At 41.9% G+C, this 26,554-nt stretch overlaps 1 protein-coding gene across 1 annotated transcript in view; it reads right to left on the bottom strand.

The window, feature by feature from the left end:
• Positions 1 to 17,824, bottom strand: part of MADD (MAP-kinase activating death domain) — a 60,833-nt gene extending 43,009 nt beyond the window's left edge. The window contains exons 1-13 of the mRNA XM_009895647.1: positions 17,631 to 17,824; positions 14,239 to 14,853; positions 11,273 to 11,576; positions 10,804 to 10,935; positions 9,377 to 9,490; positions 8,610 to 8,690; positions 5,868 to 6,046; positions 5,025 to 5,260; positions 4,493 to 4,649; positions 3,405 to 3,508; positions 2,338 to 2,531; positions 1,398 to 1,678; positions 620 to 759 (exon numbers count right to left, since the gene is read on the bottom strand). Of these exons, the coding sequence (XP_009893949.1) occupies positions 620 to 759; positions 1,398 to 1,678; positions 2,338 to 2,531; positions 3,405 to 3,508; positions 4,493 to 4,649; positions 5,025 to 5,260; positions 5,868 to 6,046; positions 8,610 to 8,690; positions 9,377 to 9,490; positions 10,804 to 10,935; positions 11,273 to 11,576; positions 14,239 to 14,853; positions 17,631 to 17,692 (2,599 nt within the window). The 5' untranslated portion in view covers positions 17,693 to 17,824. The remainder of the gene's footprint in view (positions 1 to 619; positions 760 to 1,397; positions 1,679 to 2,337; positions 2,532 to 3,404; positions 3,509 to 4,492; positions 4,650 to 5,024; positions 5,261 to 5,867; positions 6,047 to 8,609; positions 8,691 to 9,376; positions 9,491 to 10,803; positions 10,936 to 11,272; positions 11,577 to 14,238; positions 14,854 to 17,630) is intronic.
• Between the last annotated feature and the right edge of the window lie 8,730 nt (positions 17,825 to 26,554).

Below are 26,554 nucleotides of genomic sequence, written 5' to 3' on the forward strand. Positions count from 1 at the left end.
ATACTATTTCCTTTTGCTTTGGTTCTTTTTTTGCAACCTTATTTTAGTAACAACCATTTTACCAGAAGCGTCCAATATACTTCCTGCACTGCTGCAAACTTCTTGCACTAATCTCCGCTCACAGAGCAAGAGTCAACTGGCCATATCTTCTTTCATGCATTAAAAACAATCTAGATTAGTTTTCCACACCTGTGGATTTTATTAGTAAAATATAATTGAAAATAGGTGAGCAGAGTCAAGAAATTGAATTTAGCACCTAAACACACAAAATGGTAGCGTGGAAGGCATACTACTGGTAAGATTTTTGTATCAGCTTCATGGAATTGCACAATTTTTTGTTTAAATGGAATCGAAAAAATTTCTGATCTGTGCCCTGAAGTGCCACATAACTCAAGGGCCTAAACACATAACCCAAGCTTTTCTTACTGAAAAATACATAAAGTAGCAGTTATCAGCCGTGTAAGTTAAATAGGTTCTGTGGCTCCAAACATGATTTCGGGGGAGCTGGTAACAATTTGCCAACCAAGACATTCTCTTGACTCGCCATCCCTCTGTTCCATCTCCCCGTAAACTCTAATATAATAAATAAAATCAGCTTAATGAATGCATTAGTACATACTTGCAAAAGACATGATGCCCCCAAAACCTTCACTGCTGTTGTTGGAGACAGTAGAATTTGGCGAGCTGGCCCTGGAATCTGAATCTGCATCAGAATCATTGGCCAGTTTTAAACTGTTTGGACGCAGTAACTTCTGAGACCTTTAAAGAAATTAAATGCAACTGTTATTAGCTTTCTAACTTCCCATCCCAAATCAGCACATTGTATGATTGCAGGAGATCGATGCTGGTCTTATTCCTCATCAGTTTTCACTACACTACTCTTATCGTGTGGGAAAGAAAAAAAAGAAAAAGAAAAAACGAGAGAATTGAAACATCTTTGCATTCAGGCTTTTATTACCTTTCAGGGCATGCTGAAAACTTGTTTGCAAAAGAGCATTTCTAGATTTGGGGGTGAAAGATTTCTGCTTTGAGAGCAGTAGCAAGAAAACCTAATGTCATCAATCACTATAGTATCTTTTCCACAAAAGACAAAGCTTCACACACAAAAAAAATAATCATTTAAATGTTTCCAGAAATCAGTAGGTGATATACTAGAATATTTCTAGGAAGAACTGATAATTCTGTTAGCTCATACTGCCCACATAAAGGCAAGGAACTGAGGGAACTGAGCCTTTACTCAAGCCAGAAGGGTCTACAGAATTTCAATATTAAATGGAAGTCAACAACAATACATTTCAGGGGCTAAAGACATTTGAATGAATGAACATTAAACTACATGAAGCAGATGGAAACCCCAAAAGTGCTGTACAGAAGGGCAGGAGACAAGGACGACTGACCTGCTTCCATTGAGATTCTGGTTAAATCTTGGGGTGTAGCTCTCTTCCTGCTCATCATCTTCATCCTCCATAGGAAAACCATACTGTGGTTCAAAGTATGGATTGTCATACTCTCGCTTCCTCACCACCCCTTCTGAGGAGCTCATGCTGCCAGCTGCGCTGTCACTCTCACGACGATCCAAGTTTATCTTGGGAAAGCTTGGTTGCAGTGGCAAGGAAGGGAGGTGGTTTGAAAACCCAGCAACCAACTTCTCTTCCATTTCTGCTGAATCTGCTGACTCCTGTGGACCAGTCAAATCATTGATCTGTTCGCTAATTTGCGTTACATACAACTGAAGGGCAGGACAAGAACAATTATTTCAAACTGGGAAGTTTGCAGGGTCCTTGCTGTTTGTTACTTGCCCCCCACCCCATCCCCACTATCCGTGGCTCTAATCTAGGATTTTATGTAAACTGCAGTACTCCTGCATTGTTATAGGGACTTAGTCCCCTGTAAATCAGATCTTACACATAAGTGTTAGCTCAGGATAACAGCTCTCCATTACCCTGTTTTGTGGTTATGCAAGCAACTCCCATTCTTCCTAAATGACCACAAACCCACAAGTTTCCCCACCCCACTCCTTACTCCTCTAACACATCAGGTCTTTTCATACTCTGTAAAAGCAATTCCCGCAGTCATAACCAGGACCATTGCTCTCTGTTAATGCTGCATTTTTCAATGCATGGCAGCTTTTATGTACAGGAATGCTCTGTCCCAGCATAAGAGGGTACCAGTAAACTCCATCTTGCTCAGAAAGTCCAGAACGAACATGCAATTTAATCTGTGCATGGTTTCACAGTCCTATTAGCCTCTGCCCTTCTCAGAAAGAACCACGTGCATTCTCCCATTCTTTATATCCTAATACGCTGATCTTGGGGCTGAACTCATCTCAGTACACACATGATTCACTCCATGGATGACAGTGCTGGGGCTGCTACTGGCTGTAGTACTGGAACTTGAACGAGGCTGGTTGTTCTCTTGGGAGTTTTCACTGTCCATGGCCTGTTCATCCAGATCCCCTGAATACTCTTGAAAATCATCAAATTCCACTTCACTAGCATCACCAAGGGCTGCGTGAGTCAGGGGGTCAACATCTGCAAACACATCATTTTGCATTAAAGAACACTGCCTTCCTCAGCCTTCCTCCCATCTAACTACAGATCCCTAGCAGATGAAGACCGCTCAGTAGAATAAACTTGCATAAAAACTTTGGTTGTAAAGGGCTTTGGGAGGTCATCTATTCCAACCCTCTGCTCAAAGCAGGGGTAACTTCAGAGTTACAGCAGGTTGCTCAGGGACCTGTCCCACTGTATTTTAAAAGTCTCCAAGGCTTGACATTCTGCTGTGATCCTGGGAACCAGTTTAACTATGCTAACCATGAAGATCTTTTTCTTATGTCTCAGCAGAATTACTTTTGTTGCAACTTATGATTATTACCTCTTGCCCTTGGGATATAGGAAATGTGTTGGCATTCCTAGATTTAGTTTACTGAAGAAAGTAAGAGTTTCCCACTCTCACAAGAGAGGCTATTGCTGCAGCCTCCATATAAGCCACAGAGAATGCATTTTCCTGACCCCACTAGGATAGAGTGACTCATTAAAGCCAGCTCTGAGAACCAATATGTGGGGGCAGGAGAAAGCTCATCCTCTGCTGCCCATATTGCACAGTATCTACCAGCAGCAGTAGGTTGTTTCCAGATCTAGTGAGCCAGTTTTGTTCAGCAGCACTTATTTCTTTTCTTCCTCCTCCCAGTGTCCTTTGGAGGGCATTGTTTGTAGGCAAGAGAAATGTCTTTTTTCAGGCTACTAAAGGATAGCAAAGAAGGAGTATCGAAGACGCTTTTACCTCAGAGCAAGACTACAATAGTTTGCTCTGATTCAGGGACTTAGGGGAGGCATTTTTCCCCAGATGAACGGGGAAGAGGAACCCATGCGTACCTTGTGAAAGTAAAGCTCAAAGTTACTCACTTGGGGTATCACCATTAATGTCACACTTCATCATCTCACTGACAAAGTCACCGAGGGAGGAGTAGGAGGAACTCGAGTCGTCATAGTCGACACTGTCACTGCCACTGCCACAATAGGTCAGAAAGAAAGATGAGTGGCAGCATAACAGCAATAGCAGGGCCCAATGTTTCAAAGGTGTGAATCAGCACTGTTTTCACAGGCCTCTTAAAAACCTCATGATATTACAGTCTAGACAAACAAATTTCTGGCAAGAGTCAGAAGCCAGCTTCACGAGAGGTCAGAGCAAATGAAATAACTTTGAGGTATACGAAGAGACAATAAGGGAAGACATTTAAAGGCTCTCAGCAAAGTTAACAAGGTCAAGCATAAGTGGGCAGGGAGTAGTGTATTAATTCTCAGTGTACGCATGTGGGAGATGACTCCAAGGGAACCGGAAATCACAAGTAAAAGCATTCCTTTTTTATACGAATGATAAATCCCACTCTGTCAGGACCACTGGTGCTGCGTAGAACATAGAAGATGTGGCCTGAAAGATCTCACGGGCTAGCAGAGAATGAATGATAATAAAACGAGACACAAAACTCTGGGAAATATGGCCAGAACTACTATAACAAAAAAGTTTACTCTCACTTTACTGAACACACAAGAAGATCTCAAGCAGTAGGCAGTACTAATAAACTTTGCATAACTATGTGCACTGAGTAGAGACTTGAAAGAGTGGTAGGAGGGGTGTGAGTACTTGTAGTACTGCAACAGAAATAACCAGAGAAAGAACAGGATGGAAGAAAAAAGCATTAAGGCAGGAGAAAATAGCAAATGTCAAGTGGCATACAGGTAGCAAAAGAAAACAGAAAAAATACAAATGGAGAATCACATTAAATGAAAGCTTGAGAAGACACTAGCAAAGGGTTAAGAGGTTGCTATGATCACAGACCAGCGAGACAATTTCCTACAGTGTCAGTATTCTGCCCAGACAGAAGAAATGAAACAGCAACCTGGCAGGATACAGGAATGTGCCGCAAACAACAAGCAGGAGGAGAGGCCCAGCAATCTGAAGTAACTACCACGTGGTCATGCTCCCCACTAACCTGTCATCAGTGGGATCAGAATCTGTTTCTTTCTCTACTGGGACATTCAGTGCTTCAGCCAGCTGTGAGTTACTGTCATAGACACGATAGTGGATGGGCTGCAGCTGGTGAGCATACCACTTCGGTTTGTCACCAATCAGTGCTGGATCAAACATGTCTGCACAAAAAAAACCCAAGAAGAGTTAACTCTTTTATTGGTGTCAAAGGCTTCATTCACAGCGAGGCTACCCCCTACTAAGTCTTGCACAAAGGAAGGGACAATTTCTACCCTAAGAAGGCTACAAGACTTCTCTGTAAGCAAACAAGACAAGAGTTAAAATTAATTGGAGGAGTGAGCGGCTAATAGCAGGGCTAACTTGGTAGAAACACATAAGAACATACATACACAAAAAATAGAAAAATGTTCCTCAAACTGGATTTCCCTCCCCAGCAGGAACAATATGGTGTTAAAGTAAGTCCTTTCCTGGAATCTCTCTGCTTTTAAAGTTCCTACATTACATGGAAGTGCAGGAAAGGCAAGACCAAAACTTACTGTTATGAATTCTTTGGAAAGCATAGTTAGTAGGGTTGAGTGACCATTCTCCAAAGTATTCTACTGCCTGTGTCCTGGAAAGCTTATCTGCAAAAGGTGTTTGCTTCGGCCTAGAGGCAAGAAAAGAATTTGCCTGGAAGGCCACCACTGGTCGTGGGAAGAGACGAAGAGTGCGAGTATGCATCTGGAAACCTTGCAAAACATTCGGTGAGTTGAAGAATCTCACCATAGCAACCCTAAAAAGAAACAGAGGACAACATATCAGATAAAAGCACAGACCACAACAGAAAAGACGACAGAGAGCCTTTAAAAGATAGGCAGTAGGCAATGTTTCAAACCTTTGAAGAATGGTAACCCAGTGCAAAACAACCCTAAGTCTTCTTAGAAAACAGTTGTCTTTGAAAAAAGGAAAAGGAAAAAAAACAAACCACCAAAACCAAGAAATCACTTTGTTTTAATTCAACACCAAGACCAACCCAATGAGGGACAACGTTCTCATATCCACTAGCTGAGGTGACAACTATGTCTCCAGCTTTTTTTGTAGTTCAAGGCTTGGAATTTAAGCTACGGATACAATATCAGACTAAGTCCAGGTAAAGTGGATGATCTACAGGAAAATGCAAGAAAAAAACCACCTCCCTTAAGACATACAGTTATGTTCATGCAGTTAACAGATCTGAGGTAAACACTGTAATTTCTGCTCTTTTTTCTCCATGATGCAGAGTAGAACCGGCAGTAGAACTGGAAGATGCTGCTTCCACCACAGGACCCATAGAAATGTCTGTGCTGCCTTCAAGTGCAAACTTTATAAAGACTCAACGCTACCTTTTTGTTCAGCCTCACCTGGTAGCCACATCCACAGAGTCAACATCATTTCCATAGATCAGAGGGTTGAATTCTGTGGAGGGAGTAGACTGCAAATCATTCTGTGGTCTGCCCAGCAGCAGCGGCACCTCCTGTCCTTCATGGAACTTCTCCAGATTAAGAATGGGCTGGGTATTCAGACTCATGCTGGCCAGGGCCTAAGGAAGGACAACATTTCAGCAAGAAAAGCTATTCAAGGAACAAGAGAGAGAGATCAGAGCTACCCTGCCCTCTAGGCAATTGCAATTGTGCATGCTCCATTAGTTTGTCTTAAACCACCTCCTACGCTGAGTCAACAAGCCTCCAGGCCCTCCTTTATGTGGATTGTTAAAACGGTCTCCTCAATGCTGAAACAGTCCTGGAGACAGACAAGGGGTAGCACGGAAGTCCACTTCGCTAGACCATTCCAAATTGGATCACTAAGTAGTATGTCACTGCATACAATTTACTGGAGAGTTGTTCCCATATGTAATTTGAATACATCTTGGGACCTAGAGGCCTTGAAACTTGCCTTGCAACTTGGCCATTCAACCAGTGAGTTTGATATCCCAGGACAATGTGAAGACACCTTTACATAGGCATCTGCCTGTACGTCTGCAAACCTCCACTTCCCATCTGAATGAGGTCTTCATCTGTCCATAAAGCTACTATCCTCATAACACCTTCAGCGAAATGCACTGGAGCAGCATGAGTGGTAAATCAGTCCTGGACACCCAGACCAATCCTAAATCTTCCTCATTTCTCCCATTTGCCCACTGAGTCTTCCTCTTTTATTTCAAAAATAAACAAACACATAAAACAAAACAAAAACCAAAACTCCAAAGGAACAGGGTAAAATGGAAAATTGAGGGGAAAAGAATAAAATAAAGAACCTTGTTGTCAGGAGTGAGCAGCTGTTTCTGAGTGATTGCAGTCATGCTAACCAGACACTGGAGGCAAGATGGAAGATCATATGATAACACCAGCAGCCCATCAGAGCCAAGACGAACACATGACCACAGAGAAACAGATGGAAGAAAAAAAAAGTATCTATTACTACCAAATATCACAAATGAGAGGAAATAAAAAAGGACCACAAAATAGGCAGATCTTGGGAGAGAGGTCTAACTGCCCCACCCCCAAACATTCACATCTGGCCACTTTGGAAAGTGGAAAGGCTGCTGTCCTTACTGATGCAGCTAAGAATTTCTACTGCAGTTTAAAAGCAGATATATCCTGAATTTTATTCGTTGACGCTAAGACCCAAAGGCACACAAGGCTGTTAACCTTAGTGACATGGGCCACAATTTAGTCTTCTCTATTTCGTACAGCAACCACTAGCACTATTTCTCCTTTGCCAGTGGTGAACTCTTAATGATAATGTCTATAGGAATACATAGGGATGTAACCTGAATTTGGGTGAACACTGAGAATTTTAAATACATCTTCAAGGAAATTGCAATGTGTTCTTCTGATATTTAACTTTGCCCTAGTAAGACAGTTTTGCTGAACAGTGCCTGAAATTGCAAAGGGGTGAGGCAGAAGTGGGGGGAAGGGGTATCTAACGAAACTTCAAGCAACACATTGCTTCCATCTGTGCTGACAGCAGGTACCAGGGTATCATAGGGGTTACACACTTTGCTCTCCTGGTCTACAAGGAGAGAGAAAGAGCAGACCTCATCACATTAGTAACACACTTTACCTTTAGATACTGCATGCAGCGTGCATAAGGAAAACAGAAATAAAGAGATAAAACCTGCTTGACACGATCAGCCAGGATGACCCAAGCTGATTAATGGCTTAGCAGGACCTGAGAGGAGAGACTGAGACCTCACACACAGATCTGTGAATGGAGGGGAAACAAAGATGATCATAGCTTGATGGATCAGGTCAGAGTTTAAAGCCCACATGGCAAATGTAAGGAGAAATCTGGAACTTTCTGCACCAACTGGAAACAAGTTAGCCCCAAACAACAGTAAAACACAGAAAACACCTGTTGCATCCAGGAGCATTTCAAATTATCCCTCGCCTGGCTACGAAATTAACTGCAGTTATAAGCCTCAGTGACCGCTCACTTTTCCAAATTAAATCTCTGTATTAAAATAGAAAAGCAGCAACTGGATACCTACCACTTAACATCTGTATCAACTGATACTGCTTTTCAAGCTCAAAATGCTGTTGTATTCTAACATGGGGGATGTTCTAATTCGCCAAGTATACAAAACAGGCATCTCAAACAGGTTGACAGAAAATTCCTAGTCCTGTGCTTCCCCTACAAATGACAAAGGTGGAAGCACTAGAGACAGCATAAGATTGACCAGGTAACTAGAATTACAATGAAGTCCTTTGGAGAAACTACAGAGAGATCTGAAGCAAGATGAAAGTCTCAAATTTAGCTTAGTCAGGAGCAAACAATGTTAGAAAGCCACACAGCTCAGAGAGCTCAAAAGAAGACACCCCTATAACTTTGTTTAATCAGCCACCCTCTTGATTAGCCCATCTCACATTCAGAGAAGTGGACCTCTCCATGACTGACCAAGGGGCACTTTCTTAAACAAGAGTATTCTAGTAGTCTGATACATTTCCACATCCATCTGTTGTGCCAGGATACACACCTGCTTTTAAAACATTTTGCTTTACATTTGCTGACTTGCATCCTTGTCCAGTATAGCAGAGAGCTGTGCAAGACTACGTCTGCTAAGTTCTACTGAATCTTAGTCCTTTCCCCAAAGTGCTTATTACCTGTTTCAGATGCTTTTTCAGCTCTGAAGCTTCTGGTTCTGGCAGTGCTGGCAAAGATTCTGCATTTGTGGGAACGATCACCTGGAATTAAGCACAGCAACAGACTAAAAATTCCCCAGCTGTAGTCATTTCCAAAAAAGAACCTCCTGAATCTCCACCACTCCAGAGACCAAGGAATGAAAGCCATAAAGTAATATAATTAATAAAAAAAGAAACAAATCCCCCAATACAACACACAGACACCTGCATCAATACTTTGATTTTCACTTCTTTGTGGTTTTCTAGTGTTTACAATATCACAAGCAATGGAGGAGTTACTTTATCATTTATGACAAAAAAGAAAAGTTTGAATGAACCCACTCATCCTTTGGAATGTCCATCAAGTAGATGATTTTATACATATTTCCCTTGAACTACCCTTGCTCATGCCCCAGTAGAAAGCAGGACACGTGGTCCCATTTGAATCATGACTGCTGGAAGGCTCTTACCAGACTGGGCTTCCTAGGTAGGGCTATAAGAGCCAGGGTCACAATTACTCAAGAAGACAACCTTATAATTTGTTTAAGTATTTACCTTCTAATGATATAGCCAGATGGATTAAGTGAAAAAGACTGCCTTATAAGCAAAAGAAATGGAATCCTAAAGTTTAAGACAGGAGTGGCAAAGGCAGACTGAGGCCAGGCATTCTTAAATTCTCAGGGGGTACACTGATAAAAGTGCACAGTTCCCTGGAAACAAAGCCACAAGTCCTTATGTGCACGACTTACCCTATTGGTATCCAGGTCAATAAGCCATACATCATCGGGCATTTTAAAATCCAGTTTGTAAAGGAAGAAACTTGCTGGAACACCAATGATATAAGGTGTAGGGGCTAGAAGCAACTGAGAGACAGAGAGAGACTCTAATAAGGACAAGATCTATATTTGATATCACCACGTTCTTCCCAAATATTTATTAACTACAGTATGTTTATAGCAGAGGAGACAACACACAAGGCATTGATGAATAAGTAACTAATTCCATACAATAGAAACATTGTTAAAAAAAAAAACACCACGTTCTTCCCAAATATTTATTAACTACAGTATGTTTATAGCAGAGGAGACAACACACAAGGCATTGATGAATAAGTAACTAATTCCATACAATAGAAACATTGTTAAACAAAAGCTCCTGCTCAGAAAGCTTCGATTTTCATCTAGAAGAAAACAAATTTCAGCCTCCTGTGTTCCCCGCCCCCCAGGGATGTAATTTATATAGCATGGCTCTTTGGAAAAAACTTAGTTAATCTAACAGCTTGCAGGTCTATCACAGACTAAGGAAAAAGATGTTCAGAGTACGAGCCTAAGTAGAGAAGCAGCAAGTTGCAGCTCAAACTAAGTCTGTGCCATTGTAAATTCGGCTTTGCCCTTATCCTTGTAATGGTAATCTGGTTTCAAAACAATGACATCTCTAGGAAGCAGGATAAATAGACACGTTTTTTCAAATGTATATGGAAAACCTATGGGGAAATTCAGGTTGTTTCTGATAAGGGAATCAGCAGGGGGAAAAGGTTTAAATCAGTAAGGCATGTAGCAGCTTGAGACCAGTGTCTTGACAGGCTACTTTATTCTTTAAATCTAGAACAGTTGGTCACCTCCAAGGGGCACTACGAGAACAAACCTGCAGCATAGCATTGAAGTAGTAAGATGGCCTGAATTCTACCTTTGCATGCAAAATAATGAGCTCCTGCAGAGAGCTGACTATTGGCAAAACCCAGTCCCAGCTGAAGTAACTCAACATTTCACATTTCTGAGGTGAATAAACTGCAGGCTATAGTTTCTAAACCCTGAATCAAGAGCTCTCAAGCATCCTTAAGTATTATTGACTCTCCCCAACAAACCTTAATACTTAGTTGCGGGGGGAGGGTAGGGGATAAATACTCATCATGATATTGCCAATCTACGGCCTTTCAGTCCACTGCTTGTGAACTACTGCTTTGAATCATGCTATTCACCGAGCACGCTTTGAAGATATCCTAAGTGGTGTTACGCACAGTTTAGTTATCGGTGCTCAAAGAACATTGCTTGCAAGGCAGACTTTGCTACAATCCCTGAATAAAACAGCGGGGAAGGAAACAAGGACTACTCCTACGTAAGTCTCAAACATCACAGAAACATCCTTTGCAAAAGACCAATAAAGGAAAAATATGTACCTGTTCTGCAGAGGCCATGCAGGTGGGAAGCAGAGGGATCACTGGGAACATGTACTCTAATGGGTAGATCATAGCCACAAAGGCCATCACAGACATTGAGAGAGCATTATAATCTCGGGACTGCAATACAACCTGCAACCAAAGAAACTCTCATTAGCACTGCAGCAAACATTCACTTCCAATACTCCCCCAGGGTATACAAAGATCACAGCCTGCAGGCCTCTGATGTGATGCCTGTGAACTGGAGGATCCTCTGTTAATCTGTCTGAAACCAAGCTTCAGATGCTTTCTCGATTGAGAGCAAAACTTTTCAAAAGAGGAACCTCAGAAGGAGCTATTCCTTCCCCCTGCAGAAAAACTGACTCCAGACAGTGCAGGAGACAGCTGTTCTACAGATCCAGCCCACCCTGGTTTTAGGGAGGGCAGAGCTTCCTACATACCTATCAAAGAACAACTCTTCCCTTCTTACCTTGTGCTCCAGAAGGATGCACGTCAGCACCTGCAGGCAAGCATCCACTCCCAACAACTCCAAAGGCAGATGTAATGGAAAATCCACCAAGGTGAAGCGGGATGGATCAGGAAGAGCAAAGGTCAAAGCTGGCTGCAACTCATGTGGCAAGACTTCCACATCTACCCGCTTCTGACCAGCAACAGGCATTGGTGAACGGAGCAGTCGGTATATCCAGGCCTCAATCTCCCGCAAGTCATGTAGCAATGCACTAGACTTTTCTTCCACCAGGAGGGAGCCTGTGAAAATCCGCCACGTTGTATCCCTGTACAGGGAGAACAACAACATTAATACTCCAAGAGTTTCACCTGACAGCCATTCCACAAGGCTCATCCAGGGAAAGGGAAGATCCACCGAGAATTAAAAGATGCGGCTAACAAACATTTGGTCAAAGAGGAACAGAAGGTAGGGATTTAAGCTTACTGAAACAACCACTGCGGGGAAATATAAATCTTTGTGTGGCAGGAATCAACACAAGTACATCACTTCCATCTCAGAGTTCGTTCGTTCATTTAAAGGGTTCAGTTAGGTCCAGACCTCTGAAGATCTCTCATCGCCCTGGTGCTTGAAATTCAGCATGCACTTAAGATACTCTCATATCTCATTCAGAATTGTGGCAGCCTGATTGACTATAGCATTCTGCTTCCAGCAGTGTTACAAACCTTTGCAAGAACAGGAACTAAACCTGAGATGATAAAAATATGCCACATCAAGATCTCCCAGATGTTCTGACATCTTTTTCATCCTATACCAAATTGCATTGTGTCACTCTTAAGAGCTGAATAACCCATGGCAGAAGTGGATGCATTCCAGCTGAGAAGATAAATTTCTGAAAGTTGTCTAGAAAGCACTGAGATACCTTAGCAAAATAAGCAGCAATTTTTCCATGCCGTAAACTAGCAATCCGCCACCTTGTAGCTCACAGACAGGCTGGCAAAAACACATGCAGAGCATTGCTCAGGGCCTTCAGAGCTTCAAAACTTGAAACTGGGTCTGACAAAGGGAAGCAAAGCGGCTTGTCCTTTTCAGCCCTTAATGTTGTAGCACGGTGAGGGCTGCAAACTTGCTATAGCCATTCTGCAAAAAAACTTCAGCCTGGTAAGTATCTTCAGTTACTGTAACAGATCTCTTAGAATGGTTCTAAGTTCTACCTTACTGTTCTCAACTTTAAAAAAAAAAAAAATTAAAAAGAAAAAAAAGATGACAACACTTGAGGCTTCAGAAAGGAAGAAAAACTAGAGAAATTTGGAGGGATCAAAAGAAGGGCAATTTGAGATTTTGCTGAGTAAGTGATACACCTCAGGAATCGTCAGACTTCTCATCCTCCACTCTTCCTTCAGCCTCTTGCAAGGCGCAGGACATCAGGTTATTAACAGGCACACTCAACCTTTAGCAAGCTGTAAGGATTCAGTTTCACTTTTCTTCTGCCACTACTTCAAAACTATTCTACTTTTCCAGGTCACGGTTTGCAAACCACATGGTAATTCAAATCTGCTGCTTTACTTTTCCCAGAGATGTATGCTCAGCATTCCTTCTCTTGCCCTCCTCATCTGTCACTCAGTTCTTCTCTTTAAGAATTATGTCCAACAAGAGCAAATTTTTCAAATACCACATGCCATTCAAACACTGGAACATCTTAGCACCCCTTTCAAAAAAACAGATAAGCTCACAGAGTTGAGGAAAATAATGAAATTTAGCTTTTTTTCTGCCTCAGTAACTATCAGACTAAACCAAGTGACAAAAAAAGTTCCCTTAATACATACTTCCACTAAATAAAAAAAAAAAAAAAGTTTTGTTCTGGCAGAACCATTTTTCCTCAAAAATCTGTTAATGTAGGAGTCAGTCATAGGCCCAGGACACTCCCCTAGAACAATTCCAGGGCAGTAACCCAAGAAGTAGGCTACTGCTCTGTGAACGAGACAGATTTCCCCTTTAATGCAAAAAGTACAGAGCTTATAAAGATGAAAATGACAGATGTCCTGTCATTTTTTGGTTTTGACAAGTTTAGAGTGTACCAAGCTACTTAACTCACATTATGACTATCTTACAGCCGCATCCCTCTTATTATTGAGATAATCCCCTCTTCCTCCAGAAATTCATTTTATATTTTCTCTTTTTAGTTAGCAGATTGGAAAGGAAAATATCACCCTGGAATGCAGGTGTCAGGCATAACAACACTGATATACATCCCTGACATACATATATAAAGACATTGTTCCTCCTGTACCCTACAGCGCAACAGTTTTTGTAACATACCCAACATTATAATAACAGATATGCAAGATTACTATTTTACATTAAAAATACACTAAGTTCCTGTTAATTTGCTGTTACCAACCCCCATTCCCATATGCTTCCTAGACAAATCCTTTGTTTTCTACCTCTCCTCCCTCTCCCCTTCAAATATTGTACTTTGATCTCTTTCAGCCGTTCCTGCTTCTCTAGTCTTTTCTCTCCCACACTGCAGTTCAGATTGTTTCATAAGCTCATTAAGCACACTTTCATCATTTCCCCCTCTTGCCCCAAGTGGAAATTCTCTCTGTTATTTCTTCGCTGTTTCTAATTTGCCAGAGAATCAGTCCTGACATACACTGCCACGGAGCTTATATGCCAAAACAACAATAACAGCATCAGTGCTCATCTTCAGGAAAGATCACGCTCAGTCAGTTAGCAGGATAGGGCCTCCTTAGGCATATCAAAAATGAAAATCATACCAGGTTACAGAATCAGACAGAGAAGTTTTAAAGAAATCATTACAAAAATTTCCTTTTCCTACTGTGATCCCAGGTTAAAACAGCAAAAACGTCAAACATCAGTGTTTGGCTGCTTCTGCAACCACAGCTGTAGCCACAATTTGCCATGCAGACAACTGCAGCCCTGGACACAAACAGTGGAAGGAAAAAGTTCATTCTTCCCCCTCAACATACCTCTGCACCCCACGAGGAATCCCCAACTTCTTGCCCAACAATCTCTCGCTACAGCAGTCCACGAGTCTCTTGAGGGTGTACAGACACTCACGGAAGGTGGAAAAGAAGGGATAATGACTAAGGATGCACAGAGAAGTCAGAGTGCTGTTCCGAGAGCGATGGCTGCCTTTGGCCAGACGCTTACTGCGCGGCGATCGATTCACATCTGGGGTTGATTCTGTACTTGGAGCCTGCAGTGAAGAACCACTCTCCGAACTCTCGGTGCCCACTTCCTCTTGGGGTGCAGACGAATCCCCAGATTTGGGAATTTTCTGTCCCTCACGAGCTCGATGCCCCCCTGTGCCTTCTCCCTTCTCCTTGGGTACTCGCTTCTGGAAGGAGCGGTAGAAGTTGACACAGATTCCATAGCGAATTACACCTGTATCCTTGTCTGTGAGCGTGAAGACAAATGAAGTGTCATCACGGAAGCTCATGCGTTTTTGCCGCACGCTCAGGCATCCTTCCGGCTGGCAGAAGAACACAACATCAGGTGGCAGAGGAAAGTCCACGTGGTCTTCTAGAGGGTAACGTCGCAACAGCTCAGGAGTCTGAGCAACACTATCACTACTTGGCTGCCTACAAAAAAAGCAAACAAAACCACCATATAGTTAACTAATGCCAATAAAAATCTTTTGTATCTCCCTACTAACATGTCAGGAGCCTGTGGGCTCAGCTTCATCTTTGGTTCTTCTCTCCCCTACTATCCAGGGAAGCGCAGCTTCTCAATCACTAGCCACAATGCTCACACACTAGCACAACGCCACAGTTGCAGAAAGGTTAAATAAAAAAAGTCTATACCATCATTACCAAGGCCCAACAAGTAGCCTGCTCAAATTTGACCCAGAAAAAGACTTTCAAGAGCATGTTGTTCCCAGGAGAACATTGTATTGTCATGTTTACCTGACTTTGATTTCCAAAATGAATTTTACCACACAGGTGTCTGGGCAACGCTTGGGTAGGAAATACACTGTCCCTCTCCAAATATGCAGTCAGACAAAAACCTCTTGGATTTCAGCCACTTATGAACAAGATGAAAAATTAAATGGTAAAATCCAGTATCAATTCATAACTGGGAAAAAAAAATTACTAGGAAAGAACAGATAAATGGTGGAGTGATATGGACCTCATCATGTAAAATTTTCATTAAAAAGTTCTAGCAACCGTAGATATATATATTTCTGTGTTTGATTTTCAAGCTGGATTTGAAATGTAAGTTAATATAAAAGCTGGGTAGTAATATGCAGACCCATTTAACACTGTGGCTCAGCAACCTTTGTACCACAAATCACTAATGTAACACAAAGACAGAACAGCAATACCGTTTATTCCTAATTTTCCACCAGAAGAACAGATTCTTTCAAGGTATTAACTACTTTCCTACCACTAGTTTTCCATGAAAGTTGCCAAATAACTGCCAGAGGAATAGGATGAGATCCACATACTGAAGGAAGAAAAATAAGTCCCCAGAACAACCTCTTTTGGTTTGACCCCTTTGCTATAAAGTCTGACGTCTCACCATTTTCTAAATTACTTAGCATTTAGTATCATGTTTACTAAATGGAATGTAGGAGACCTGGCTCCACCATCACTCCCCTATAGGATCTCATACAAGACATTTTCTCACCTTGATACTTTGGATTTGCCCATTTCAAAATACAATGACACTTGTATTTCTCTTATCTTAGACGTGAGAAAACCCAAACAAGTAGTAACAGAATGTCTGTAATTTACAAAAGAAAATCACTAGTGCAAATATCTCTGCTGACTAATTCTCCCAAACTATTACTTTATTAAAGAAAAAGTAAAAATGCTTAAGTAATAAAGCATAAATTGGTAACAAAATTTATACTGCCCTGTACAGTTAAGTACTGAAATACTGTATGAAAAGAAAAAAGAAACCCTAAAAAGCTTTTATATATTAGTGGACACAACTAATGTATCATCTGCTTAAGAAATGTCAAATAATGGTGGTACTGTTTAGAGAGTCTATTTGGCAGTAAATGATTAAAAAAATGTCATCAACAAAGTACCAGTAAATATATCATCAGTTCATGCCTTTGCAGTAATATTAGCTACAAAGATAGACTCTTCTCAGACATTTAGAGAACTTGCATCGAATAAAAGGGAGTACTTCCAAAAGGCAAGGCTATTTGTGCTCGGTGGGTAACAAGATGGAATGGTAAAGGCCACATGGAGCTCCTAAGGACTCTGCAGTAGAAGCTACTTCAGTCAGCTCCATCTCTTATCATAGGCATTTGTGGAAGTGCCTAATGAGACAACAGACCTCTGAGCATTAGCAATCTAGCTACCGCTGCACAGCAAAAGGCAAGTGAACTGTCGGAGTCCAGAAGTGATGCCACCAAACTTTTAAGTAAGAACATCAGACACTATAACCATCACTGGAGGAGGCGGTTAACATTTCTTCCTCCTTTTTTTCCTAGTGGGTGACACACATATGGAAACTTGATTATTTTTCTACAGATAATAAGAAGTAATTAAACTATTAAATTATTATGTCAGTAAAATACGACAATAAAAATAATTGTTACTTAGGATTATGACATTTCCTCCACTTAGCCTATTTAAACATTGCACTCTGAAAAGAAATTGAGAGGTAAAGCAACATGCTGATGCACGTAAACCACTGATATTTAGAAATGAAAGTAACATAGACTTTGGAATACATCCATTAAATAGACTGGCAGAAAGTTACTGCATAAGCTTTGAATAAAGAAAACCAACATTTATTAAGCACCTGTGTATTTGACAAACAGCATACCTATCAACCCCACATTTCATATACGCTTTAAGTAAATAAGCACAACATTTTATCTATTGAGAGTTAATAAAACTTTAAAAGAAGAAAGCATTCATGTCATTCCTATGAGGATAAATGAGCATCAGAGAGAAAAACAGCCAAGTAAGGCAAGTTCCAGATTATTTTTTTAAACTGTCTACACTTCAAAAGCTAGAAAAGTAACCCCAAACTAGTATTTTACTAGCATGTGGCTTTCAGTATTTTCAATTTCTGAATCCCTCTATCCTGATGGCAGTAGAAGCAAAGAAGTTCAGACACACAGGCTACCACAGAGTCATATATTGGCTATTCTAAGTCACCCTCTGCAGACCATTGAAAAGCAGTCTACAGACCACAACTTAAAAGCCTTCGGCTGCACCAGCATCTTTCAAAATATGCGCTGGCCCAAGTGGATACTCCCATTATGGAAGCATGCTGCACGCATTCCAGACAGCCCTTCCTCAGCACCAAGCAAGGCTTCGCCAACAGAAGGCTAGGCTATTCAGCCCCACTCCACTGCCCAAGTGAAAGCAGAGCTGAGATTCTTTGACATTACCTGGCTCCAATGATCACAAGGTAGTCGAGTAACCGAGGGCAGATTTTCTTTTTCTGCACCATTGTCCTTGACACTCCTTTCTATGTCATCTCAGTGAACTTCTGTTCATCGATCCAGTAGTCAGTTTTCCAGTCAACCGTGATTGACCGCCTTTGGGGAACAGGATCTGCTTAGAACTGTCTGGCAAGTCCAACCTATGACCAAGAAAAGCAAGACTGTCAAAGGCACAATCAGGAATACCAAATATGTATAATCAACCTCATGACCTTAATTACATTTCCAAAAAGCGTCAGTGTTCTGTGCAGTCATGGCCATCCACAAATCTCTCTCTTCATGAGTACAAAACCACAACCACATTCCCATAAAAGTAGAGAGCGCTGAAAAACACAAAAAAAAGTACAAGAGGATCTCAAGAAAGACCACAGACAAAGCAGCATATCCCTGGCAAACAGCTATTCCTGAAATGGTTTGAGGCAAAAGTATTGTTTAGGCAAATCCCTGGGATTCCTACAGCGCTTGGGAAAGCAGCCTTAATTGGCAATTCTGTACAGTTAAACACCACTGAAGAAAAAAATGCAACCTGCACTTTAGCTGTCTGATGAACAGAATAACTAAAGAAGGGGTAATATCAAAAGAAGCCCGATTAGATATAATGCACCTCACCCTCCCAAACCCGGATGTGGCCTAGAGCAAGAATGATCCCCACAGTCCCAAACAACTGTGATCTCTAACACTTTTTCTGTGAAGATAGAGAACCACACACTGCAGTTTGCAATACCAGAAGTGTTTCTTGTAAGTCATACTGTTTCTGTCACTTACTCTATTAAATTTCGTTTCTTTTGTGTGTCTTCACCATTTACTCCTGATACCCATGCCTGCTAATACAGCTACTTTCTCTGCTCATTTTATAATAGAAAAATCCTCTTGGCACAATTGTTATTTTACTGCAGCATTATTATTTGTCAATAACTATGCTTAACAGACATCCGGAATGCAGTAAGCACTGTAAAATTGTTCCTTCCAATCCCACCATTCACACTCCATTGAATTCATGACAGGAAAAAAAAAAAAAAAAAAAACCCTTAAAAAGTAATCAAGTTCCATATTACAATACCCTCTACCTACATTTGAAAACAATCTGAAAACAGAAATTTTCTGAAATAGGGAGTTCTCTGAAACTCTAAAATCAGAGATGTTCAAACTGCACTACAACTTTACTGAGCATCCCAATTAAGTTATTTTATGTTCAAAAATTTGAACTGATTGCTTTTTGGGGCATATTCAGAGTAAGGTTTCCATTTCAGCTCATGTTTACCTCCTAAGGTTATCACAGACAGAGAATCATAGAATGGTTAGAGTTGGCAGGGCCCTTAAAGATCATATAGTCCCAACCCCCCTGCCATGAGCAGGGACACCTTCCACTAGACCAGGTGGCTCAACAACCTGGCCTTGCACAATTCCAGGGATGGGACATTCACAACTTCCCTGGGCAACCTGTTCCAGTGTCTCACCACCCCCAGAGTAAAGAATTTCTTCCTAATATCTAATCTTAATCTACCCTCTTTCAGTTTAAAACTGTTGCCCCTCGTCCTGTCACTACGCTCCCTGATAAAGAGTCCCTCCCCATCTTTCCTGTAGGGCCCATTTAAGTACTGGAAGGCCACTATAAGGTATCCCCGGTGCCTTCTCTTCTCCAGGCTGAACAACCCCAACTCCCTCAACATGTCTTCATAGGAGAGGCGCTCCAGCCCTCTGATCGTCATCAGAGAATTATTATTACTCTACTGTAGTCATTTAGGTCTGCAGCATAAAGTTCAGATTTTATTTGCATAAAAGCTTTACTAAAAACCTGTAAATCTCAGCAAAATTACGTAATTTTCTTGACGTTTCTCTCATTACTTCAGAACCAAAAGTTAGTTATAGGTACTGTAACTGTCACCATCTCGCAACCAGGTTCCAAGTCTAGCAATATATCTGCTTTTTTCCCCAGCCCTTCACATTCCAGGTACAGGGTCAGGGAATTTTATTTATTAGCCCTCCAAATACCAGTAAGAACACACACACACACAAAGTACGTATATGACTTATCAAAAGGGAAAATCATACCAGTTAGTAACTATTAATTATGGAATAATAAACTGAAAAAGAAACCTTAACTCACACACACAAACCACATTTTGTAAGACTTCATGGCATGGTTTTAGTAGATTGTCAATTACAGTCGCCATAGATTGCTAAGTGACAGCACTATAAATTACCTTCTCTCAACAGCAATACTTATATAAACTATCTTCTCTGAACAACTAAGAAAATACAGACACAGGAAGCAAAGCTCCTGTTTCTTCATTTTAACAATATCATTGAAAACATTATAGAATCTGTCCTGCAACAGTTCTTGATACAACATATTCTGCAACTATCTCAGTGTAGATAAACTTGAGAGGAACAAGATGAAGTTGGCATGATCAAGTGGATCTTTTTGCCTTCAGTTTGAAGAACTACTTTATCTGTATTCTTTCCAAATAGCTTTACCCAGAACACTTAAAGAACAGAGATATGGGCATAGGAATAAGTTACCATGAGGTAATCAAGAAGTACGACTTCGAGGAACTTCTGCTATTCAGTGATAACCAAACATACCGTCTTCCTCTAGAACAGAAACTACCCTACCCCTCAGTGAAGGTGGAGAAAGTAAACTGCATATACAATGGAGTAAAAACATATGCAACTGCTAGAGAGAGGCTACAAGACCACAATCTTATGTTACCTTTCAGTAAATTATCCATACCCTGTGGTTTTTCTTCTATTCTCTAGCCTGGAGAACATCTCTTATAACAGCAATTCATCTTTCTCAGAGTTCTGCAAAGGAGCTAGCGAGGTATCTAATACGAAGACCCGCATCAAAACCATAAAATTTTCAAAAGAGTATCTGAGCAGACCGGTACAAGGAATATATGCAGGGCTTTCAACATCCCTGGAATGGATGAAGCTGCATCCTAGCGATGCCATACATCAAAGTTTCTGTCAGTTTAAAAAAAAAAAAAAGATCCGAGAACTTTTTGAGAAACAGCCCTGATTTCTATCGCAACACAGGGAGACCAGACTCAAGCAGACAATTCTGCAGGGGCTTCTAGAGTCTCCCTTACTTGGTTATTTATTCTCAATAAGACCACAGTTACAGTGAGACATAAGACGACAAAGGCTTTCTTTTGGAAGATGAAGTTTTGTTGGACAAGGTAGAAGATAGAAGAATTAGAACCAAGTTTAGGTTTTTTTGCTGTCCCCTATTCAATTGCTTGCTTCTTCAGAGATCTAGTAATGGCCGATGACGGCAATTATAGAGCATTAGATCAATATTTGCTGGAACTCACCTTCCTACTCCTGGTTGGAATCAGACACCACAGTTGATGATCTGTATAAACCAACACAAAGAGGCACTACAGTCCTGCCTCTCCCTCCCTATCTGCCAAAAGCTTACTTTCAGGCCAGTGTCGTTCCCTCCTCTGCGCTGGTAGAAGTGCTTGTACAGTTACATGGTGAACCAGATTGTGGAACTGATATGGACTAAAACTAACACCCTCCCTTCTCCTCCCTTGCCACTTTTGTTTTTACTAGGTTATTTCTACGGTTTGGTTCACCAAGTGGCCACACATACGCTTGTGTGGGCACAAAGAAAAGGCAGGAGCGAGCAGCTAAGGGAATCTGAACTACAGATGACAGCTTCTCTACAGGCAATAAGGAGGTAAAGTAGTTTCTTTCTCAGAGATTTGCTATCATCCTTCCTCTAGCTCCTACATTTTACAGACTAAGTACATTAGAACAGAAAGAGATCAAACAACAAGAGATGCTTCCGTTTCTTGTCTTGCATGTTGGTATTTGGACCGGAACTGTGATATTATCTTGACTCTGAGATGGTACAGGTTTTGACATTGATGGCCCCTTATTTCTCTAAAGCTGCTTTAACTCTAGGTTGCTTTTTCTGAAAAGGTCTTGCACCGTGTGCCTTGTCTTTGCTTACATCTTGGAACCAGCCCTTTGAAGGCTGAATCCTCAAGCAGCACTTGAGAAGAAACTTCCTATAACTTCAACACAAGAAAAGGAGAAAAATAAAGACGTGAAGGCCACCACAGAAACATACTGCACAAACGAATCGCATAAAATCGCATATCATAATTTAATAAGCACTCATATGGACAGTGAACAGGTTGGTGAGAACTAACACTACCCACGTACTGTAGCAGCTCTCAGCAATACTCACGAAGTAGTAGAAATTGGCACAGTAGCCTAGATGCAAAGACAAAGGCCAGAGCCAGCACTAACCCACAGCCTACCAGTAACTCAAGACAAAAAAGTGTTCAAAACAACACATCTATTACTGGCACTACTCTACACTTCAAAATTCCCCAAACACCCACGTTTTAGGTTGTAGCACAACTTCTCGGAGGACAATCTGCATGGTATTCTGCAGTTTAAAGTCCTCCCAGAAATAAAAGTCTCTATAAACACACGTAGTGTCATGAAAACCACCACACCACAGCACAGATACGGTAGTGTGAAAGAGCTGCAGCAGACTTTTTATCAGTTTAGAGCCATCTGTGTCAGACCGATACCCAGCACTAGTCCCGAGAGACGTGAATTGTGCAGCACCCCATCTCATCTCCCCCTTGGAGCCTTCAGTCTTTTAAAAAGTGTCTTTTCTTTCTAGACACAAAGTTAGAGGAACAGAGTTATTTAGTCAAAGTATAACTTGAACACAACAAAATGTTAACCCAACCTAGCTCACGTAAAGTCGTCTTCCTCAGATAGAAGCTTCCAGCTTTGGTAGGCCAGCCTCACGCTCAACTGTACGATAGTAAGCAGGTATTTAAATCATTGCTTGAAAAAAATGATATGAAGACAGCAGGGAGTTATTTTCCAACAGGCAGACATTAAGCCTGGCTTTTATTGCAACTCTTCTGTAGTTCGGGATGGTACCAGAATGAGGCCTCTCCCTCCATTATCTTCAGCTTTTATCTGTTACAAGGATCATACTGTGCAGTTCACCAGTGTATGGATACCTTTAGAATATAAATCTGGGTCATACAATTCAATTTACTAACTGACCGAATGAATGAAGAGCATACAGTAGGACATTAATTTCTAAGAGAAAAAAGAGGAAGATGTGAAGGAGACAGCAAGAATTACAGGACAGAAGCCACATGAATTCTGGTTCACTGAAATCTTGCCTTGCAAAAGACCGGATTTCCAGCCATGTTCAAAAGGAACTAAATTTTCAGTCCTAAAATGTCCTCGGAACATCTTGAATTTCTGTTTATTCTCAGCCAAGACAGTCTGTACTCAGTTCAGATCTATGGCCACTACGCCTGACCTTAGTGCATTGTTTACTGTGAACTCAAGATCCATACCAATCAGACTAAACTGAAAGCTGAAACAAACACAAATAGGGCCAGGAGTTTCATTGCCCAATTTCTGGTTGATTTATGTTTCCTTTCCTCACATTACACACCTTGAGTATACTGAGACAGCTATCTGCTAAGCTATGCGAAATAGATGCAAGTACCTCAGGACCAGCCAACCTCACCTGTGTGGCCAGGAACTCCACTTAACTCACGGTAGAACTGGAATCAACACAGTTCGAAGTGCAATATGAACTATTCATGGTAGCTTTGACCTCTCTTTAGACATTTTAATAATCTTTATGGAATCTTTACCACTGAAATTTTGGTTACTTCTTCTGAGTCTGTTTCAAGGGATTCCATTACCTTGGGTATAGCACATACTATTTTTCCTTATACTAAGTTTTTGAAAAGGCAGACAAGTAGTCCCCATTTCATGTGAGCCATTTTACACTTTCTCTGCTTAATGGCTATATTTAAACACTGCTAGTAGTTTTATACTTTAAAATATGTAACATTCTAGGAAGCCCATTATCCCTATTACCCAGATACTACAGTGGTTCTACTAACACAAGAAACACAGATGATAGCACAGATGAGTTAAGAACATCCCCCCCCCTTCTCCAGAGCTTGACCGAACATGGAACAATTTCTAAAGTCAGACCTGGATGGACTTGCTCTACTGGTGCAGCTGCTTTGTGTGTTACCATCCACCTTGGCAAGGCAGCAGTGCATGCCAGTGCTGTGACTCCTTAAAAGATACTAGCACTTTGGCACAAAAAGGAAAAAAAAAAAAAAAAAAAAAAAGGAGGCAGTTTCAAAGCATTGCAAGCATGCTTAAAACAGACAATGGCATATTTATCTAGTATGGTTAGTCTATAATATAGGCGTGGTTCTGTGAAATGCCTAAGCCTAGGGATAGTACCAAGCATAAGAATTCACCCAGTAGAGAACAGGGCTGCAGGCAGATGCTAAAAGCATCCTCCCTGGAGCACACATATCACTTGAGTCGGTAAAAGTTCCTTACGGATAAAATAGCAGATGCATCCCAACTGTTTCCACTTGCCATCTATCCCTAAAGCCCGAGGGAAAGGACAGACTAAATTAGATTAAAGAAAAATAGAGAATGGATTGTGAAACCAGCTTTTTGGTAATACAAAAAGACATCCTTGGAAGCCCTTCTGAAGAATAACAATAATTTAAAGATTTCTTCCTTTCCTACTACAGAATAGTATTACATGTTCACCTTCCGAAAACTGTACTGACACAAACATCTTTAGCTTCCACACCCATTTTCCAGAGCAAAATGGAGGTAGCATGGACAGGGATGCCGACAAATAGACAGAACATGACCAGAATTAGTTCACAAACAGAAGTATCATGCCACACAGACAGGAACCTTTTTGCAGCATCACAGAGTGAAGCTGGCTGGCCTGATTCAGGTTCTCGGTTGCTATAGGAACAGATTTCTCCGTCCTTGTCATCCGCTGGCCCTTCAGCCCTGCCTCCTCTCTCCCCCCTGCCAAACTGCGTGGCTACAGCAGCTTGCGGTACATGCGTGACCACGCAGCCGCCACACATGCACTCATGCTGTGAAAACAGACCCACAGGTAATCTGATTCAGATCAATCTCCATGGCAACCCAATCTTTAGTCCCTAGATCTTAGCCTGTCAGGTCTATTTATAGAGCAGCCGCAGCGCTCCACCCCCTTCGCTCCACCACCAGTGCTCCCAGCGCTGCCCACACTACAAACAAGCTTCACCCAAGCACAAGGACCGCCTGGAGCCATGGCTGAAACATACCCCTCCTGGCACCTGTGGGCCCCCGAGCGACATGACGGCATAGCATCTGCAACACGTTAAAAACACCTCCCAGTCGGTGAGGTTTTCCATATCCATGAATATTGCCAACATCACAAGTCGTTATTGCTCGCGGAGAGCTGAGTACCAACGGCAGCTGACAAAATCTGCTTATCCCGGTACACGCAGGATGCTCCCACAGATACCCACTGCAGCTGCTCCTTTAGCCTCGCGCAAAAAGGACGTGCAAAGTGTGCCAACGCAAATGTGCAATCCTAACGGGAGCTCACAGGCAGCGGCAAACGCGGAGAAGCAGTCCCGGCAGTACCTGCCCCACAGCAGCAGGGCTGTACCCACCAGTAGGTATTTGAAAACCATGCGGCTGGGACATTCATCTACTAATGGTTTAAAAAAAAAAAAAAAAAAAAAAAAAACAGACAAATCAAGACTGAGGCCTTGAATGAGCCATGAGAGATAAGCACGTGAGAAAGAATGGTATGCAAATACTGTTATCCATTTTATCGTACTACACTCCTGGGGAAAACCATCAACAATAAACTCATGCGGGAGAAGCGTATACTTTTATAGTAGTCTATTCGCTAATAGGAAGGAGGTGACAGATTTTTGCCTCAGCCCCAGTTCGTTTCACACACTACAATTTAGGTTAAGGACATTATTCTCCTCCCCTCCTTTACTGCCTGAAACACCTCTCTCGTGATCCTCCCTGCTGCTCCTCATGGCGCAGGGCACGCACAGCACCATCTTCTCGCAGAACATAAATTCCGGCATAAAAACCCTCTGTCAACCCAGCCAGTTCTCCTGCTCTACGCTGGTTGAATTTAAATTCCACTTTTATTTAAAAATGATCTCCAGATATTTGCATGAGAGAACAGTAACACAGGAGCTTTGGCTCCCTGCCCTTCACTCTTTTCAAGTCTGCCTCTTTTTTTCCCCCCCTCCTTGTGCAACACCACCATCACAAAATACAAGAGCCTTCTCATCTATTTCTACCTCATCAGCTTTTCATCGACCCTCAAAACTCCAGTAGCAGCCACTTATACACTTTGTGAGGAGGAAGAGGGGAGGAAGGCAACCCAAAACCTCAAAACCCACACAATGCCCCCGAACTGAATTAGCCTCACCTTCTGCAACCCCTATGGCAGCACATTATTTTCCAAACCATTACTGCTTTCAGCTCAAGTTTGGAGCCGAGAAACTTTCTTGCTGCTTTTGAGCCCAACCTGGACCATGAGATGCTTCCATTCCCGTCCCTCTGCCCAGTTCCCGTTCGAGAAATAGGCCACAGTTCCCATAACGCGGGCACCAGCAGGGTTTTTTTCCAAAAAGCCAAACACTGCAAATGTACAGCCATAAAAAATTAACAAGGAAACAACAAAGCACGTGACATTTAAATTGAGAGAACTGCTGGATGCAGCTGCAACTGCTAAATTATTCAGTGCTCCCTCTTTCCACGGTGCCTCCCCCCGCCACGGTACGCAGCTCCGAGCCAGGAGCTCAGAGAAGAGACTCGTCCAAGAAGAGGGCAGGTGGAAAAGACACACCGCAGGCAAACAGCAAGGAGCGCACCGACAACTAGCGGCTTCTCCTCTCACACAAGTTTCAAGCTATTCACCTGCTCATTTAACAGGCGACATCACTCGTGGCGCCACCACCACCAAACACAGGCACATTCGACTCTCTTTCCTGGAGGTGGGCTGCACAGGGACA

The sequence above is a fragment of the Charadrius vociferus genome, unplaced genomic scaffold (genome assembly GCF_000708025.1).
Source record: "Charadrius vociferus isolate BGI_N301 unplaced genomic scaffold, ASM70802v2 scaffold111, whole genome shotgun sequence".
Classification (NCBI taxonomy): domain Eukaryota; kingdom Metazoa; phylum Chordata; class Aves; order Charadriiformes; family Charadriidae; genus Charadrius; species Charadrius vociferus.